The sequence below is a fragment of the Cupressus sempervirens genome, chromosome 3 (assembly GCF_028749045.1).
Source record: "Cupressus sempervirens isolate cs-2001-9-10 chromosome 3, ASM2874904v1, whole genome shotgun sequence".
NCBI lineage: Eukaryota > Viridiplantae > Streptophyta > Pinopsida > Cupressales > Cupressaceae > Cupressus > Cupressus sempervirens.
The window spans coordinates 322874082-322894304 of record NC_143120.1 but is presented as its reverse complement, the minus strand read 5'-3'; the positions used below and the strand labels follow the sequence as shown (position 1 = coordinate 322894304).

At 34.8% G+C, this 20223-nt stretch overlaps 1 protein-coding gene across 1 annotated transcript in view; it reads right to left on the bottom strand.

The window, feature by feature from the left end:
• Nucleotides 1-402: 402 nt before the first annotated feature.
• LOC149566297 (DNAJ heat shock N-terminal domain-containing protein) overlaps nucleotides 403-20223 on the bottom strand; it is an 83441-nt gene continuing 63620 nt past the window's right edge. Inside the window, exons 8-9 of the mRNA XM_089819707.1 lie at nucleotides 1760-1865; nucleotides 403-991 (exon numbers count right to left, since the gene is read on the bottom strand). Coding sequence (XP_089675833.1) covers nucleotides 840-991; nucleotides 1760-1865 — 258 coding nt within the window. The 3' untranslated portion in view covers nucleotides 403-839. The remainder of the gene's footprint in view (nucleotides 992-1759; nucleotides 1866-20223) is intronic.

Genomic DNA, 20223 nt, shown 5'->3' with positions numbered 1-20223 from the left:
AGTTGGATATACCATCCAGAAAATAAGGGGAAAATACCACTGGATTAATAGCAGACTTAATCCAAACATATGGGAATACATTCTTATTAATGACAATGGCAAATTTTCCCTGGTAACATATCTATTCCAGAAAATAAACATTTTAAATCATGGATTGTGGAAATCTGATTGCATTAACATATTTATTGTGGACAAACATTGAACTTAATGCCTCTCATTAGAAGTGATACGCTTACACTCGTCAATTGTTTCTAACAAACTTACTGCAAATATCCAAGAGTCACTACTACATGAGTAAACACAGGTGCCTTTAAAAATTAAAGTGATAAGCTTAGACTTCTGACAATTTTTTTCTCACAAGGTGGCCGTACATAAGTAAATAAGAAGTGAGAACTGATAATCTAATAGTTTAACCATTTAATGTATTCTCATATTGACTTGGTGTAAAAAAATTATTTTGTATTCATTCCTGACATATTACGTGTAAACATCCAACTTTGATGCCATTGACATTCAAAGTGATAAGCTAAGAGATAAACCTATGAAGTTCTAATGCAGTAGTTTACCTCCGGTGGGATATACCTTCTGTTGAAATAATGGCTGATTGATTGGCTACATTCGATATCTGTAGGTACTTCATTATCTATAAGGCTCCCCTTCAAGCCAATTATATATATTCATTGGAGAGTTCAATTTTGACCTGCTACTATACAGTACTTAGATTGCTTCTATACATTCATACGAGAAATACATTTACCACGTGGTATATAATATTTAAGTCACCATATGACATCCTCTTTCATGAAATAATTTTTCTGCAGTCTAATATTACATTGTCATCACACATTTTGCATTTCTTTCTGCTCTTCCTCAGCTGACTTGCCCTCAGGAAGGCTGCATGTTGGTCTCCGATCAACACCTTTCCTCGAATACTCTCTCCATTTTCTTGCTGCAGCAGCAGCTCTACTAGCTCTCTCACGGACTTTGTTATCTGCCAAGCACGTCAACCATCCGATTCAGTTCCAAATTAACAAATTCATGCAAGATATTGAGCATCTTCAGTTTTTGCAATGTGTCTGATTCCTACTGCACCCTTTAAAAAAAATGTGGAAGATCTCTTTTGCACAAGAGATACTAGAAAGTGCAAAGCAAACTACAGCCCTGAGTCAATATCAATTCCGTTTGTGAACGTTTTAAGAATGAATGGCGAGTCTACTGATAGTTTAAAAAGTCTTCAGCCTCTCCTCTAGGATAAGACAATGTAAGCCGAAGTTATGAATGGACAGAAAAGAATATAGCTGGAGAAGGGAAAATAATGAATATGTGGGATGACTCGGATTTTAATGATACGAGTTTAATGTTTCTTTGTTTCCTTTGGTAGGAAACCCAATAGTTCTAATCATGCAATAAGAGTTCTTCAACTTAACAACACGGTATGCTATATCATCATGTTTTACGTGCTCCAACTTACCATTGGGCCACAGTCATTAGAGTATCATTATGTTGATGTTGCTGTCAAGCTCGGACAATTTCAATGTTGTCAATTAGGGATTATCATGTAGCTTGATCAAGAAAGACAACAGGAAGACTTTTACAGGGAAACAGTTAAAGATTAATTTTTGCAAGAACGAGCTGAACAAAGAATCCACTTGCAAAATAATTAATTTCTCATTATAAAGCAATTGGAAAAATTATTCAGATTACATTTTCACTGGCATCCTTTGTTTTTAAATAACGGCAAAAAGTTAAGTACTGTCACCTGTACTCTGATATGTCGGTTGACTGTCACCACTCCAAACACCATCCCAATATGATGGCGCCTTACCAGCACGCTTCTCCCTCATCATCCTAATTCTGGCGCGCTCCTACAGAATAGCCCACAAACCAATTAAAAGCAAAACCTTCATATAATTTAAGTTATATAATAATCGATTTCTTTAAAAAAATAGCGTTAGGTAATTTACTATATCACTTGCTTATGGTAGGTAGTACAAGCAGGGATGCAGCCTTTCGATTTAAGGTGCTCGTAATAATCACAAATTGACACTGCCCACCATAGGAGACCATCCTTCAGTTGTAAGAATAAAATACGGAATATTGCCTAGAGACAACATTTCCGGCATAATTTGCCTTGTTCCAAAAACGGAGACATCTTGAAACTAGGAAACTTTAGGAAATCCATCCCTTAGTTGTCCCTTAATGTTTGAATTAATTCGTTTGACGTCCACTCTGATGTGAACAGTGAATTTAAATTATTTAATACAAAATTTATATATTAAGGCTCTATATCGTACACAAGTATGCCTTATCCATATTTATTTTCATGTAAATATTTAAAATTTTCCTATATATATAAAATATTCCCTATTTTTTGTGTAGCTATCCCCACTGCCATCTCCTGCTGCGGGAAAAATAAATCCATCCTGGAAACCCATTTTCCTGATCCCCTTTCCTGGAAACACGGAGTAACATATATAAAATATTTTGTGTGCTTGAGGTGCCATATGGTCCCTATTGGAAGCCTCAAACTCTTAATAAAAATTGACTGGGGTATAGAAATCGCTGCTAGGCTAAACTAGAAATACAATGAATTTACAGAGCCAGTGCTCCTGATTATCTGAATAGGGCTGTTTGCCTGATGACTGATAGAAATTTACCATTTTGCATCACAAACTGCTGATAATTCTCAATAGGTGTGACTTTTTTGACACAATGCGACCTGCAATTAAATACATTCAACAATTGTAAAATAAAATCCTTTAATATAATAGAGAAGTATGCATACTTACTTATTACGTGTAATTGTAAATTCCTTTTGTGTCTTTTGACTTGCCTTTTCTGTTGAAATGACACTATTTATCACGATTTTGTAATGTCCCCACTTTAGCAGTTGTCTAGTTGTGTGACTGTTAGCCTTTTATTTTATTTTATTTATCCCACATTGCTTGTGAAAAGTGGTCAACCCTATGAAGTAGGAATAAAAAGAGAGCTTGTGGCTATTGTTAGGAAAGGTTGGTTATGAGAAGAAAATAGATATGTGAGTTACAGATCTGTTTTGGGCATTAGAGGACGTTGATCCTCTCTTGTGACATTCTAGACGTCATTCCCTTGGGGTTTGGCCTTTGGAATTCATTGCTATTAACTTCATTAATAGGTAGCTTGGGCACATTTCCAGCTACAGGCAGATTGGGTGTAATTAGTGAGTTGAAGAGTTTGTCATGTATTTGATTTTATGATGGTAGAGTAATTAGTGAGTTTGCTATGTATTTCAGCAGTAGTTAAGTCTCCAGTTTGCATAAATTCCTTCATGTTATGTGGTTTCAAAATCTATGCAAAAGCATTAAAATCTTTATCAGCAGTTGGTTCAGTTTTTGGGCATTTCCAGAGTGCCCATTACAGATTTGTCCTATTGGGTTGACTTGTTCCATATTTCAATCAGTTATCTTCTACATAGCCATACGCTGCTATGTCAGATCAGCATTTTTTCGTTCTATGTCAGAAGAACATTTTTTTGTTCAAGTGGGCTTTTTAATTATGCTTATGTTGATCAACCTTCTATATTTGCAGTTCAATTTATATGATTGGCCACCAAGTCTTATTTATTTCTAGAAAACTGTTTCTGCCCATACACTTACTGATGGCTTTTGGATGCATAAAGTGTCAAATAAATGTCTTTATTAGAGTAAAATTGCAAAGTATACCTCACATTATCTAATAATTCCAGATTTAGTAAAAGGTTTTTAACTTAGATAAAAGCTAGGTATTATTCAGCCCCAAATTGATGCTTAACTATATCGGTAGACATCTACACTAGAAAAACATATATTTTTTATTTTTTATAGAAAAAAATGCGGTCATTATTTTAATGGATAATGATGCAAGGGGATAACTGTTCACAGCTATTTCTGTCAACATGGAAGATTGTCAGCCAGGCTACATAAATTGGTGCTCAAATCTATATTTCAACAAAGTATGAGGATAACTACCTACCAATAGTTCCAATATGCTAAGATCCACTTCTTAAGTCTAGGATGTGTAGTCTATATATAGTGTATTTCCACCCAACACTTTAAGGCTTACGTTTCAACACATTACCTACTCTGCAACAATCATATGAATAGGATGACAGAAACTTTGTTGGCATATTTATCCACTAAGATAATAAATTGACAAAATCACTAATAACTCGATGGAAACAATTACAATATATCTATTTAAAACTGTGACAATGTGAATTAAAATTTTCAGGGAATAACAAACCCATTATTACCATTATGTTTCAAAAACAGATGTGTGACCCTACTTTCACAATCTGCTAAAATAAATTCCTCCCAGAAGTGGCTCACAATAAATTACTGTAATCAATGCACATATATTTATCCAAAACCAAGTACAAATATATTTATATCAATCAGGTAGTCATTATCTCAACCTTTCACATTTGATGTAGCAAACAAGGAACATACTGTGCTCCACTTGCCTTAGAATTCAAGGGCAGATGACAAGGTTTCTGTCTGGGCTTTCATTGGCATGGCCTACCACAGATGAAGACATATTTGGAAGAATGGTTATGAAAAAAATTGTCAGATCGAAGGAAAGCATCGCATTAGTGAAGTACACAGTATTGTTAATTATCAAACACTCATTTGGGTGATTGTCAAATCATTCATTGATTTGTTGATAAAGATACTTCAAAACTAACTTAGGCTCCCTTAGATTAGAAATTCTACTAGACAGTTGCAAAACATTTTGTGTGGCCTTGAGTTGTATCCAAAGTTCCTCCTAGGTGGGTGTATGTCAGGTTATAATGTTTTGAGATGTTAATTCAGACTGCATCCTCCATTGTCATGTGGATTTCTTCTTTTACATTTGGCAGTTCCTTGTATCTCTATAATAGGGTCTTGGAGATTTTCATCTTGGTTTGTTTCCTTGTAATGACCAAAATGGTTTCCATCATCGTAACAAAGTTCATAATGGTAACTCTATGCTAGAGAAATGAATTGTCATCATGGTTTCTAGACCTAACCTACTATCACAAAAGTAGGGTCTCCACTTTATTGATGAGAAATCACAAAGATTTATATTTGATTTCATCTACATGCCACTCTTCATATGAACTTTCTTTTGTTGCTGGCTAGTTTCAATGCATTTTCGTTGGTATGTACATTGGTAGTTCCCAGACTGATTTCTTTTTCTTTTACCCATTACTATTTTATGGACTATTATTTTTGTATGCCAAACATTTTTTGAATCATCTTCTAATGTGTAGTCAAAAATTGTACACCCCTATGTGCAATTTAGGTAATACTTTAGCCACCATTCCATTAGCATGTGAGTAGGTCCATTTCAGCCCTGCATTATCCTTTTTACCCCAGGATGCTCATAGTCCATGTCAGCAGCTATATTCTAGCATCACTTATGCATTACTCGCACGTTTCCTTTGCCACCTGTCATATTTTTGGATGCTAGCACACCGCACAGTCATTCACACGTCACATTTTCTTCCACTAACATCTCAACATTCAAATATCATTCTTGTGCATGTCTGTCACATGTCACTTGCTTATGTCAGTGGGAATCTTCTAGAACCACTCGAAAGTCTCTTTTTCCCTTCTATTCTCACTTTAAATTGAGGTCTTTGTTTCGTTTAAGCTCTCTTCAAGTTATCTCTTTCTCTCTCCCTTGTGCTCTCATTTTATCTTTTTTTTTTTACATCTCTCTTGCTCCATGATCTCTTGCAGTAATCTACAGAGCTCTTTTGTCTTCCTCAAGCCCATTTCATAATATCTCTCCTCTCTCTCTCTCTCTCTCTCTCTCTCTCTCATGTCTATGAGAATCTTGCGATTCATCACATCCCTTTCTATCAATAATATTATCTTATTTCATACAATAGGTGTTCTCCATTAGCAAGGTTTGTTTCTATTTATGTATATCACATAGTAAGGGTTCTCCTCCATCTATTAGAGTCTGTTTCTATTACATCATCATTTATCTATTTAAATTTTCAATCTATCTATCTATTTGCATGTTGTGGAGGCAGAACACACAAAAGCAAGGACCTAGCTAAGGCAAGTCTCCAAACAGCCCCAAACAGTTTTTCCTCTCTTGAAAGTGTGCAAGTCCATTGGAAGCGGTCAACCGCATGAGGGTTTGCATGTGATTTACTTATTTATTTCATTTCTATTATTCAATATATTGTATCGCAATTCCTAACTTCGTCATTTTGTAGGTTACCTAAAATACAAACTAGAGCTTTTGCCACATTTTGGGTGTTTTCTATTTTGGTTCATACATGACTATAGTGCATCGTACAAACGTATGTGCACTGCATTGACATTCATGGTCAAGACGCTCAAATTTGGATTGATGACCCTCTTTCGTTTAGTTTTCCCATTTCTACAACTAAAATATTTATTTTCCTTATCTATAATAGGATATTTCCATTAGTTTACCTAGTTTGGAGATATTTGAATGTATGTTGTGAACTTGGCTCTCAAGGGAATCTACTATTCCTTTGGTTGGAGTCAAAGTTACTATATGACATTTTGGCAAACCCAACATGAGCACTCCTCCATCATTTTAAAAGCATCATTTATCATTAATTTGGGTAGTCATTATCCCCCTAAAAAGAACACTGCAAAGGTTTCACCTTCCCAGAGAAATTTTGAGATATTCATTGGCCTTCACCTGCCTCTATACACCTTGTCTATATCTCTGTTTCAAAATGAAATTTCCATTTTATTTCTTTCTGTATCTTTGTTACTTTGTTAAGGAACTTCTATTCTCATGCGATTTATGAAAGTGACTTCTTTTCTCCTTTCTTAGTATTCTTTATTGACCCCTCCATTGAATTTGCTTCTACTTGTGAGGAAATTGTAATGCAAGAAGGTAAGACCATTAATCAGATTCTTAATATTACTTTACCATCACTTCATTCGAATGCACTCTCTTTTAGAGAAGATGCATTAGTGAGGAATCTCATCTCATATTTGAACTCCCACGAGTCGATGTTGAGCATAAATTTTTTAATGTAATTATTGTCTCTTTTGCCCCTAAAAAGCCCAAGAGGGAAATCATCTATGTTAATGGAGAAGATCCATGACCCAAGTCAAAGAAAAATATGACTATTAGGGGTAACCCTTCTAAGGTTCACCTTGTGTGTCCTTTCTGTAATTATTATCTCTAAAGCGTGAGAAGTGTGTGGCTACTAATTATCAAAAAGTAACTCATACTTATCACACTAGTGGAATTAAGCAAGGCACTAGTATTCCATCCTCTCAATCTATTCCATAACTCAATCCTAAATCATGTCCTCAAGCCCTAGTAGTTTTTGATGTTGTGGAGAAGCTTCATGTTACTCCCACTAAGATATCTCTTTGGGATCTTCTTCAAACTTCTCTTTATCATGGTATGCTTCAAAAAGCTCTACAGAAGATCCTTGTGCCATTTTCCACTAGACTAGGTGGTGCAAATGCTTTATTGAATTGTACATGCTCTAGTGTTCTAGAGATTACATTTCATCAGCATAAAATTCCATCCAGTGAACAACAAGATCAAGATGATCCATTAATGATGGTTCCTTTTGTGAATGTAATTAGTATTAGATGTACTACCCTTAACACTATTTCAGAACTTAGTTTGTAGTATTGATCTTTTACCTAAAATCAAAATGCATCCAAGTTCTATTTCAACTTCTTCTCTATCAATTATTGGGTTCGATAATTTTGGTCAACAAGCTCTAGGTACAACTACTTTTGCAGCTTGGGCCCATCACTTTACCCACTCTAGTACATGTAATTGCACAAACTTTTCAATATAATCTCCTTTTGGGTAGACAATAGATTCATGCTATGAGTGCAGTCCCATCTACCTTGCATAAATCTACCAAGTTTGTTCATAATGATAAAGTTACATTAAAGATTGATCGTCCATTCATTATTATTACAAGGATAAGGTTAATCGATCTTCAAAATGCACTACTTTTAAAATTTTGATTCCTTCATCATCAAGAACAACTCTTGCACCACCACGAGTTCCTAATCTTAATGGTGGTGCCAACTTGATTTTCCTCAATCAAATGTATGTCTTGGTGATGCTCAGGGTACTTTAGATGAAACTGAACCAATCCACCTTAATATTCCAAAGATTTCATTCCTACTTGCTATTGGGGATGATCATTCTGCTATGTCACAAGATAGTGTGAATGTTGCCAACTATGCCGATAATATTGATCCCCACCCTTTTGAGGTATTGAAATCAAGATATGGTGTAGGATTTGATATTCTTTCTCAGCATTAATATAAAGGAAATGGTCTTGGATGCATGGAACGCGGAGTCAAGGTCCCTTTGAAACTAAAGCCTCACTCTTCTACAATGGGTTTAGGTTACAAAACTTATTCTTTGTCTTCATCTTCCTCAATAATCTAATATCTCTATGCCATCTTCTTGTGAGAATTCAAACCTTCCTTTACAAGAGAAAGGGTTGCTTGCTGCTCCTCATTCTTTATTTGAACAAGAGAATATCTTATTGCAGCTTCTCAAAGCCCACTTGATCACTCTTCCTCCTACATGTAAGAAGCTCCATGCTATTGCTTCTTCTATGCATGATGAGTGATATCAAGGTTTAGGTCTATCCTATATTTTATACATATCAATCCACTTTCTTATCTTGTCTTATTGGCCTTCTTGGGGGCCAATCCACTTTCTTATCCCATCTTATTTGTCTTTGTGGTGGCCAAACCACTATCTTCTCTTATCTACCTCCGTGGCAGCCATTCTACAGTCTATTAATCTTCCTTTGTAAGGGCCAAACCACTAGCTTAGTATCTTGATCTTGCCCTATCATATGCCTATCGAGATTAACGCTATGTGTATCGGCACAATCTTAAGCCACCCTCTCACATGCCTATCAAGCTCAATGTTATACATGTCAGCATACCCTTAAAGCCTCCCTATCACATGCCTATCTAATATTTTCTATGCATGTTGGAGCTTTATCAAAATTGCCCTATCGTATAGCTATCTAGTATAACACAAATTGCTGCCCATAACAGTGTAATTTCCTTGATAGAGGCCCTCTTCCCGAGTGAAGTTGGTTACATTGAGTGTCTTTCTAAGTAGTTGCTTTCCTCCATAGCAAGGTTGGTGCTAATAATCATGATCATCTATATGATCTCCAATAGAAGATCAAGCTATTGTCTTAGTCATGTGTTGTCTCTTCAACATTAGTTGTTTCCCTGTCTGGAAGAATATATTCTTCCATGAAGAAATAATCAATCCTAAATCTTCTCTCCTTGTTTAGATTCCTCCATTTGTTGCTTCTTATGTTTTAGGGATGATGCATTGTATTGAGACAAACTTTTACGTCGGGTCTATTTAATATTGCTAACCCCAAGCCTTTAGTTTATTTGTTGTTTTCTCAAAACCTTGGGGCTTTCATATCTAACCTCGTTGTCTTGTGCATCTTTTTCTCTCTAATGAGTTTGTCTTGCACGTCATCACCCTTGGGGCACACTTTCTTAGATCCAAGTGATATCTTCTTCCTCTACAGTGCCCTTTTGGCATCATGATATTATTTTCTTTCAGTAGACTTTCTTTAGCGTTCATATTCATTTAGATTCATCAGCCCGCTAAAGTGGGGCCAAAATGTAGAGCCAACAATTGTGCACCCCCCCATGTGCAATTCCAGATACACTTTTCTAACCACTTTAGTGTTCATTCCATTAGCATTTGAGGAGGTCCATTTCAGCCCTGCATTATCTTTTTCCCTCTCATGATGCTCAGAGTCCATATCAATAGCTATATTCTTGCATCTCTTTTTCATTACTCACGTATTTCCTTTGCCACTTGTTTTTGAGCGTGACTCATTTGGACACTAGTGCGCCCCGTAGATGTCTGCGCAACATGCATTCGTCCACTCACATCTCAACATTGAAATATCATTCTCGGGCATGTATGGCACTTGTCAGTTGCTTATGCCATGGGAATCTTCTAGAGCCAACCAGAAGTTTCTTTTTCCCTCCTATTCTCTCTTTAAATTGAGGTATTTGCTTCATTCAAGCTCTCTACAAGTTATCTCTCTCTCTCTCTCTCTCTCTCTCTCTCTCTCTCTCGTTCTCTCACATTATCTTTGCTTTTACAGCTCTCTTGCTCTATCATTTACTACAACAATCTCTTGCAGCAATCGACATAGCTCGTCTTTCTTGAGCCCATTTGGTAATATCTTTCTTTCCTCTCTCTCCTGTCTTTGAGCATCTTGGGGTTCATCACATCCCTTTCTATCAATATCATTATCTTATATCATGCAATATGTGTTCTCCTCCACTAGCGACTTTTGTTTCTATTTACATATATCAAGTAATAGGGGTTGTCCTCTATCTAGCGGAGTTTATTTCTATTACATCGTCATTTACCTATTTACCTTTTCAATCTATTTGGTTGTTGTGGAGATGGAAAACACCAAAGAAGGGACTTGAATAAGACAAGTCTCCAAACAGCCCCAAACAATTTTCAGTTGATCATTCTCATTTTAAAGCACAATGCAAATGATAAAATGAGAATAAATCAAGCACGAGCCCCAAACAAGTATATCTACAACAAGATTATAAAAGATACAAAGATTAGTAAATAACAGCGGAACTCAAAATACTCAAACGATGGAAAGTGAAACTCGAAATCACTAATTCACAAAAATTTGGAGACCTCTATATGTGCTTATAAAAGAGAATCGAAAACCAGAATTGATACAAGTCGATCAAAACAGCATAAATGAGTTCTTAGTTGAAGTTTCTATATGGATATTTCTTACACACATTATGGCAATAATTTTGGGTGTTGTGTGTAGAAGTTTGCAAGAGGAAGAATAGGAATGTTTTAGGAGACACTTCACTTGAGCACATGATCAACAAGCAAAGGAAACCATAATTAAAGTCATCATAAGGAATATTTGGGTACACAAGGAGCGACACATTCATGATGGGGAGATATATTCCTAGTTGTATATGCCCATTGTTCAAATTACAAGCACATACATCAAAGAGCAAGAACCAAAAGAAAATCACGTGACAATAATGACAAAAATTGCAAAAATAAAAGTCAAGCCACACATTAAGGAGTTTGCAAAAATGTTTAAACAGTAAGCATGAGGAAAGGGAATTGTAAAACCACACATGGAAGATTTCAACAAGCTACTATCTGAAAATAATAAACTCTTTACCATTGAACAACTAAGGAGGATTTTCAAATTGAGTGAAGGGCTCACCTTCCTCTTTCATCAACTCTAAATCTACTATGTACTTTTCTTATTCCTTTTTATATTTATATAGGGAACTACCCCCTTAGGTAGCATTTCACTTATAAACAAATATATTTTTTATAAATAATAAATAGTTGTTGAGGGCATTATGCAATGGTTGTGGGTGGCATTTTTGTGCCCACTCAAGATCAAGGCCCTGTTGGGCCAATGAGCTCACAGGTTTTTTGTTCTTGGTGCATCATTGTATTCACGGGCTTGGATTGTTGGTTATTATGGGATGGACCCCTTATTCGTCATCCTATATATTGCATCTAGTTAATGCTTAGAATTGATGATGAAGTTCTCAATAAAAACACTCAAATCTTTAATAAAAAAGAAATAATATATTATTAATTAATAATAAAAAATAAGATTTATACCTATATATTAAATTAAGACAATATAGAAAGCTTTTTTTTAAAAAAAATTAAGATAATAAAGAGGATAAAAGAGCTTAAGAGGAGTGACCATGTAATACATGAGTGAGGGAACAATGTGAGGGTTGCACAATTAAATAATTGGAATATCATCATTTTTTAAAAAAAAATTCTTCTCTAATTTATAATAACCCCTTAGGACAAATGGTTTAAACTCAATTTTGACAGATCTTCAAGAGGGAATCCAAGCAAAGCAGGCCCTGACTCTAAAGACATGGAGATAGAAAAGTTGACAAGATATATAGGGACAAAAACTAATAATTGGGCAGAATTAAAGGCTTTAGATGAAAGTGAAACTCTTGGTTGCAAGAACGTGGAGATTGAAGGAGATTCTGCAATTATAATAAATGCTATAAAGAAAGGATCCCTCATTAATTGGAGACTGGACTCAATTTTATCTAGCCCTCTCACTATGTCAACCCTTTGACAATATCACAATCAATCATATATACCAAGAGGGCAATCAAAGGGCAAACGAATTAGCTAATATAGGTATAGAAGTAGGTCAGACATAAGAAGTCAAAATATAAATATAGGGACTCCATCTAAATTAGGGATTGCTTAGATTTTTTAGAATATCAACTCTAGTTTATATCTTATTATCCCAAAGAAGATTTAGAGGTTTTTCTTTAGCTTTTACACACAACCTACATCTCGCATACCAAGACAATATGATTGGATAGACAAATTCGTTGTGGAAGATGGTGTGGGATCCTAGGAATATGAGTTTGAGGTTAATGTGGAGGTTTTGTAATCATCCAGTGTGGACTTGATGGACATTCAGAATGACAAGGAGCCTCTTTCCCCCCATTTTATGCCACTAGAGTAACATAGATTTATTATTGTTGTATTTTTATATAACTGGGTCAGTAAAACACCCTCCGGTGTGACAAAATGATAATTACGATGCTTTAGATATGTTTTCTTAGTTGAGAAATAACTACTTCGCTCTATTAGATGTATTTTCTGATGATTTACATGTATATTTTATTTTTGTTTAAGAAAATTCTTTTATCACTTTATATTTTGTTTCTATGCCCTTGTTGTATTCATGTTTTGTGACTTTTTATATACAAATTGGGATCGGAGGCAAAAGAAGAGAAGGGCGAGGAATGACCTAGAAGGAAGACGGAAAAATCAAACTTGGGACCAAACACTGATTATCTGGATGTACCTATATACGTTATTATGTATCAAGGCCTAGGCCGTTTATCTATCAAAATTAAAAACCCTCAGGTTCCTACTCTTGAATCCAAACCAACATTAAGTTTAAATGAAAAAAAACTGACAAATGTTTTTGTTTTCCCTTAGTTTTATGATGTTTTGCAATTTTATTTAATAAAATGAAGAGGTTGTCATGCAAGAATAAGCTATAGAATTTGCAATTTAAATACAATGACTGGCGAAACAATGGCTGTAATATTATTGAATGTTCAATATATGACAAATATACTTTCCAACATCAATGTTCATACCCAGAAGTAACATAGAAGGCTTTGAAAATTTTTTGGAAATGATTATCAACACCTAGGAATTCTGAGACAACAACTGATCCAACAAATTCTAACTCCTAGACTATTATGTAGCCGCTTAGCTAAGAAAGCCCTTAGTAATCTAGATGAGACATTGGTTTGTAGCTGCAATTTGATGCTTGAAATATGGTAGAAATAGTAGCCGATGAATATTTGGGTCTGCAATTAATGAACCTTTAGAAACCTTAAACCCCTTGATGTACTTCTCCAACCGAAGCACAAATAGAACTCATGTAACAAGTCCTCCAAAACAATAATTTGGTTGATTTCTCACAACCTCAAAACTGCAAAAAACAATGAAGATTGCTCAATCTCCAATGTCCTAGTAAAAGTAAAACCCTCATTTCAATTGCACAAACTCTAAAGACACCAAATTTGCAAACACATGATCATCAATAATGAGGTTGATTTGTTTCTTGATGTACTTTTATAACCCCAATCTCATTAATAGCATTTAAATCCACCTTTAGGTTTTTAGTAAAAATTTATAATAAGTCTTCAAACTTGGGCACTCGTTCATAGATTATAAATGCACTTCAATACCATTTAAAATAATATAATTTGTGTGCATATTGATTTTATAAAATACTTTAATATTTTTTCCTCCAAAATATATTCCATTATTTTCACTTTTAGTCACTTAAATGAATGGTTATGGCCCCATTCACTATTAAGTGACTTTTTAACTTTATAAATAATTATTAATAAAGTAATCACTTTATTAAAAAATTAAAATAACATATCTCCACAAATAATCACTATTTCTCAACTTCGTTTGAACCTGGGTGTTAATTGTTGATCTTGCTTCTAGGCTCCCACCTAAAGGAGAGTAGTCTAGAAGCTTTATAGGAGTAGGATGTGATGCATCCTACAAAGCAACCTTCAAGGTTTTATAGAAGTCAACTCTTCTCTTGTGTGTTTGGGAAAAGGGGAAGAAAACAAACAAAAACTAGGTGAAACGCCAAATATTTTGCAACCCTTCAAGCTCCCATTACTGCTAGCGAAGATTCTAGACCCCAAAAATGAGCACAGGACATGCTTCTTCATTGTTGGGAAGAGAATGTGATGACAAGATCTTTAACACAAGCCAAGGCATTCATATCTTCCCGCAAGAAGCACCCATCAAGGCTCACAAGGAAGTATTTTCACTATCTCGCCATAATAATGATTCCCTAAAAATCTTGTTTATAACAATAGCATGGTATAATCCTAGGCCTCAAGCACTAAAAGACTAACCAAACATGATCCCAATAACTTGATAACCCGAAGTGAATAATCAAAGCTTGAAAGCAACAAATGATAGCTAAACTTTTTTAGAAATGACATGCAACCTTAATACCATCCACGAAATAGTATATTCCTTCTATTAAATATACATAGATTTATGAGAATAGGGTTCAAAGGATGAAAATACAACTATATTATAGTGTGTGCTAATGAACAAAACTCCTATAATAGGAATCCTAACTCTAACATGAACTCTCCAAAAGTCTCCTCTATTACAAAGTTCTAGTAGGCCTTTTATAGAAAGAAATCCCTCAACTGAATCTTGAGATGCTGCCAAAGGGACCACTTATTCATACCAAGTGGAAGGATCGTCCTAGTGGTTGTTATAGTTGTCTCAAGCATGTTGGCCTTGTAATTATTGTTCTCAGTCTGCATACAACATGGGTGACACCTATGCCTTCTCTCAAAATCCTCGTTGTGGTGGTAGAGGAGCTTTGCCTATGATTTAAGAGTGCATTGGTTCCTTGTCATTTTGGAGAAGCAAGGGGCGTCACTTTACTTAAGAGGCAGGCCCTATTGGATTCTTTGAGTGGGTTGGATACATGGCGGGCTGCTAGATCCATCCTTGCTATGAATACTTCTTTTTTCCTTAAAAACCATGTGGTCTCATGTTGTCCTCAGTTTTGACATCACAAAATTGAGGCAACCCTACGGATTTTCTCACGGATTCGCAGGTGCATCATCTTTGTCTTAATGCGTTGATGAGACATCATGAAAACGATTCATTATCCCCGAATTATTATTTGTGCAGTCTTATTTATGTGTTCTTTTGAAAGTTTTCCATCAAGATTATCCCCAATTGTTTGTTGGTTAGAGTTCACTTTCTCTGACCAAAAACACTTTATTTTTTGTTAACTTTCTTGTCTTTCCTTTGTTTTTTTTGTGTTTTAAATAGTTTTTGGTCTTGTTTTTGACTTGGGTGAATAGCCCTTGGAATTCCGCTCGATTTAAGCTAACTTAGGTCCAAATCGAAGTTGTCTAGCTCAAGTTATAAGGGAAAAAGTGGATTTTTTCAGGTCAACTGCATATTTTTATTAAAAATCTCATAAAAGTGGGCTTTTTATTGGCAATTGCACGGTATAAAATTATATTTAATATTTAAGAGGATTTTGTGGTCCATTTTAAAATTTCAACTCATTTTGAGTTGATTTGACCATAGTTTTTTATGTTTTATAAAAATAACCTATTAAAAAACTTTTTTTCATGTTACTTTATTAAAAACTATAGTTAAATATTAAATATAAATACACAAGACAACTTAAGTGCATAAAAGTGAGGTTTTTATTAAACATTGCATACATCAACATGCAAATCATTATGTGAAAATTCACTTCCAATAAATTATAAGCCCCAACATTAAATTAAATGGACTTTTTATATGCAATGACACGTTTTAATGTGTTAAGTTGAGTTTAAATATGTATATACATATTTTAAACTTATTTAATTAATACAAGTGACAAAATCTAACCCATTTACATATGTTGTTGTATGAATAAGTATATTTTAATTATATTAGTGCATTTAAATGGAGATTTTCTAACCCATTACATATACATCTTTTAAAATTGCTACTTAATGGACTAATTAAGTTAAAAGACATGTTTTAATAACATGTAAATGCATTAGGTCACAATTTTGGACCCAATTGCATGTGTATGTAATATTAAAAAACCCATTTTACTTAGCCTAAGCCAAAGTGGAATTTTATGGCCCAACAACATGCATTTTAAAATGTGTTTTCAAGTTCTAAAACTCCAGTAAGGCAAAGTGGTGAGTTTTTGCTCAATTGCATGTCTTTCAAAAACATGTAGTCCTTAATGAAAAACACAAAGTGGCGATTTTGGAGCATATTGCATGCATTATAATATATGCATTTGCACAAGGAAATCCCATTTTTAACTTGCAACTTGCATTTGGAGGGCTTTTGGGCACATTTTTCACATTCAAATTCAAAAAAAAAGTGGTTTTTACTTCCAAACATGAGACTTTTTCATCAAACCCCCAAAAGTGGCAATTTTTAGCCCAAAAACGAGTTATCCAACTTTGAAATGCTCATATCTTGATCGTTTTTGATGATCTAAGGGTCGTTTTTGCCTAAAATTACCCAAAGAACACATTGGGCTACTCAAAATGGAGTTTGTTGAGTGTTTTCTTCATTTCTCAACTCATCTAGGGCATGTTTTTGCTAAAAAATGCCCTAGTTTTGACCAATTTGCACCATTAAAACAACAAGTGATTGGATCAAGGTAGGTTTGAAAGCATTTCCTATCCTTCCTGACTTGCATTCAAATCTTCTAAATCAATTGATATGTTGTGGATGCCATTTACCAAATTATTTGCATATGGCATTGATTTGGTCAAAGTTTGTTCCAAGTTTTGGGCATTTAATCTCTTTAATTATCTCCACATGTCTAAATTCGAACTATGTTGTTTGGATTTCAAAATCTATTTAAGTCTTTGGCTTTGGACAAATCTAAAATCCTAAATCTCTTCGACTTATTTCAGATTTGCTCAAGTTTTGGATAATGACTTGTTTTTCTCATTCCTAGTGGAGTTGAGGTAAAATTTTTTGGTTATTTTCCTTAAGACATTTGTATATACTTGCTTTGTTTGTTCTTGCAGATCTTTTGTCATTTCCATTTTCAGATTTGCATCTCTTTTTGTGTGCATGAAGTTGCTCCTTCTATCTTTTGTCTACTTCTCTAAGTTGCATATACAAAGTCGCACTTACTTGCATATGCAATTGGGGATAAAATCTCAGTCTAATATGGATGAAAGTCCCTATTTTCCCCTCATAAGAATGCAAGTGCAAGTCCCACCAATATCCATTCCATGAACCTCCATACGGCTGCCCTATGGTTGGAAAAGAATTTCCCACATGCTTGTCGGATACATAGTATGAGTTACACCCATTTAAGCATGTTGTGTTTTCATTTCATTACACTTTACTCCTCACTTGCATATTTTAAAGTTTGTTGTTTCCATATGCAATCCACTCCAAAAAAAACCATTTTAGGCTAATTTAGCCATTCTGAGCTTGACCCATTTGTTCCTTCGTTGTCTTTAGTCAATTCATCCATTCTCCCTATCCATACCTTGCCTAAAATCCGTGTTTTTACATCAAAAGATTTCCATGGACCCCTCACATGACAATGTTCATACACTATGGAACTTTCATGTGACAATTGCGCAGGCACACCATTCGGTAATGTTGAGAGAAGTTACCCCAGCAAAAAGAAAAAAGACTACTGTTGTATTGAATGACATTCTCAAGTCACTCAATCATTAAATCGAGTTGTTCGACAAGAATCTTGGTGCTTAGAACAACATGATGGAGATTGATTCGGACATCTTGTGTGAGTACAAAGTCATCACATCTGTTGAGATGTACCATGATTACGCACATATGATGACCAACAAAGAGCAAGTTCTACAAGGACTTGTAAAAGATGCAAAGGTAGCAGTAGCCAAGATAACTAACCAAGAAAGCATGATCAAAGAAGCATTCAAAGGGCTATCATGCTAAATCATCACTAAAGATAATGGACTAAAGAATCAAGAAGAAGTTCTCACAAAGTTTGCAGAGGCCATCTACTTACAACTTGAAGTGAATGACTTCAACATTAGTGTAATAGATACATTTGCAAGCTAGAAGTATCCATTAAAGAATGTGCAAAATCAAACGGAGATTTCTAACAAAGAGATATTTGGAGAAACAGGCAGATTCAGGAAGGTTATAATAATCTCGCAACACACCGATGAACCAGATGCTACAATTGTGCTCGAGTCCCATGCGGAATTTCGGAGAGCTATTTGATATCATGTGAATAACTTCAAATCAGATTTTCATATGCTTTAAGTAGAATTGAAGAAGGAGAGTTACATGTAAAGAGCATTTATGTTGTAAGTACAAGATAACATGCACCTATACAACCAACTCATGTAGTTAAGTTGCAATCACATTAGGGATGCAACTTTGAATAAAGTCAAGGTGGTTGAGGTTGTTTCACTTTTTCCTCCACCGTTCTCTCTCCTATTTTTCTATATAAAAGAAAGAGCTCATTGTAAATAATCATCTTTTGGCAAGACAAGAAAATTTTGTCAATTTGTATTGTGCACTCTAAGACTTTGTGCTTGGATGTAAATCAAATTGTTATCAATAAAAGAAGCAACTTGCTTTAAAACTTTGTGTTGATTCAAGGTGTTATGTGACGAGATTTTCTAGATTTTGATTGTGAGTTTTGGAGCTTTGTAAGAGGTATTTGAATTTGATTGTATAGACTTTGAGCTGCCTCTTGCATTCATAATCAATTTGAACTTTTGAAGACTTTGTGCTATAGGAGGACCAATTGTAATCGATAGTAGTGGCTGCAATTACCTAGAGCTGAAGACTTTGGGCTTCAATTGTAAGTGTTTTTATTAAATTTGAAGGTATCCAATAAGAGACTTTGTGCCTTATTGTTTATTCTACTTGAATCTTCAGTTAAGACAAGTGCAAGAGACTTTAGGTTCCTATTTTTGTTTCACAAAATATAAAAAGTAAACCGCTGCCCCTAGTGTTGTTCTTACATCAATTCTAGGGTCACCGATATTATCGTAGCAATAAGGCACTTTTTGTTAAATTGGAAAGTTAGAGTTGTATACAAATCATTCCTAAAAAAAGAGGAATTGATCAAGAGAACTATTCTCTTTGTAATTTTAGGTAAGTTCCTATTGAAGCCACCTACAGTAAGAAGGGAGCCTCCCCTATTTTTAAGAGGAGAGAGAAATCTCATGAAATGTTGCCTAAAGTCACAATTTTGTAAGTCGTAGTTAGTGACGTACAAAATTTTAGTCAACACCTCACCATGTGGCGCTCTCTACAGCTAGCACACAATATGGTGTTGCCAACAGAGGAAGCCCTCAGATGGCCCTAAGCTGAGCATGGTGGTAAATATATCAACATTAACCATTGTGTCCAATGTGCACCCAATTGCATTATTAAAAATAGTAAGGGTTTCTCTCTATCAACCATTGAATTATTATAAATAGTAAATCCTTCATAATCTGATCAAACAAATTGTGCATTGCAATCATAGCCTGTTCAAGTGACCTACTATAAATAGTAACCATAACTTTCCTAAAATAGTCACTATAAATAGTAAGTGAGCCAAACTAAGTCCATTAAAGGCCAAACCTAAACATAAAATGAGCTCTGACAAAGAATACACACTGATCTTTACTATAAGTGGACCCCTTATTCAACTGCCTTAGCCTACGAAGGCAGGGAACAGGCTAATTCAAAAAACTTTGATGCTTGCAAAAAATGGGGACGCTACACTATTTACATTCATGTGCTTCCAAAAAATAGTGACGAGGATTTTAACTCACAAAGACTCATGAAAGGAAAATTTTGTAAATCTTAAATGTGATTTAAAAAATGTTATTTTGAGGTTCATGGAGTCCCTTGACTATAACAAGGGTTGTCCAAGGGGCGTTTCTTGCAATATATAAAGACAATGTAGGTTGTTTTATCCTCATCTTACCACCCTCAAGACACGCTTGTTCCCAAAATGGTAAAAAATCAAATTGCCTCAAAGTGTGATATGATTTTCCATATTGAATCAATGATAAAAAAGAACTCTATGAATTTGTGCGTGGGAAACCACCACAATCATAAAATATTAACAAT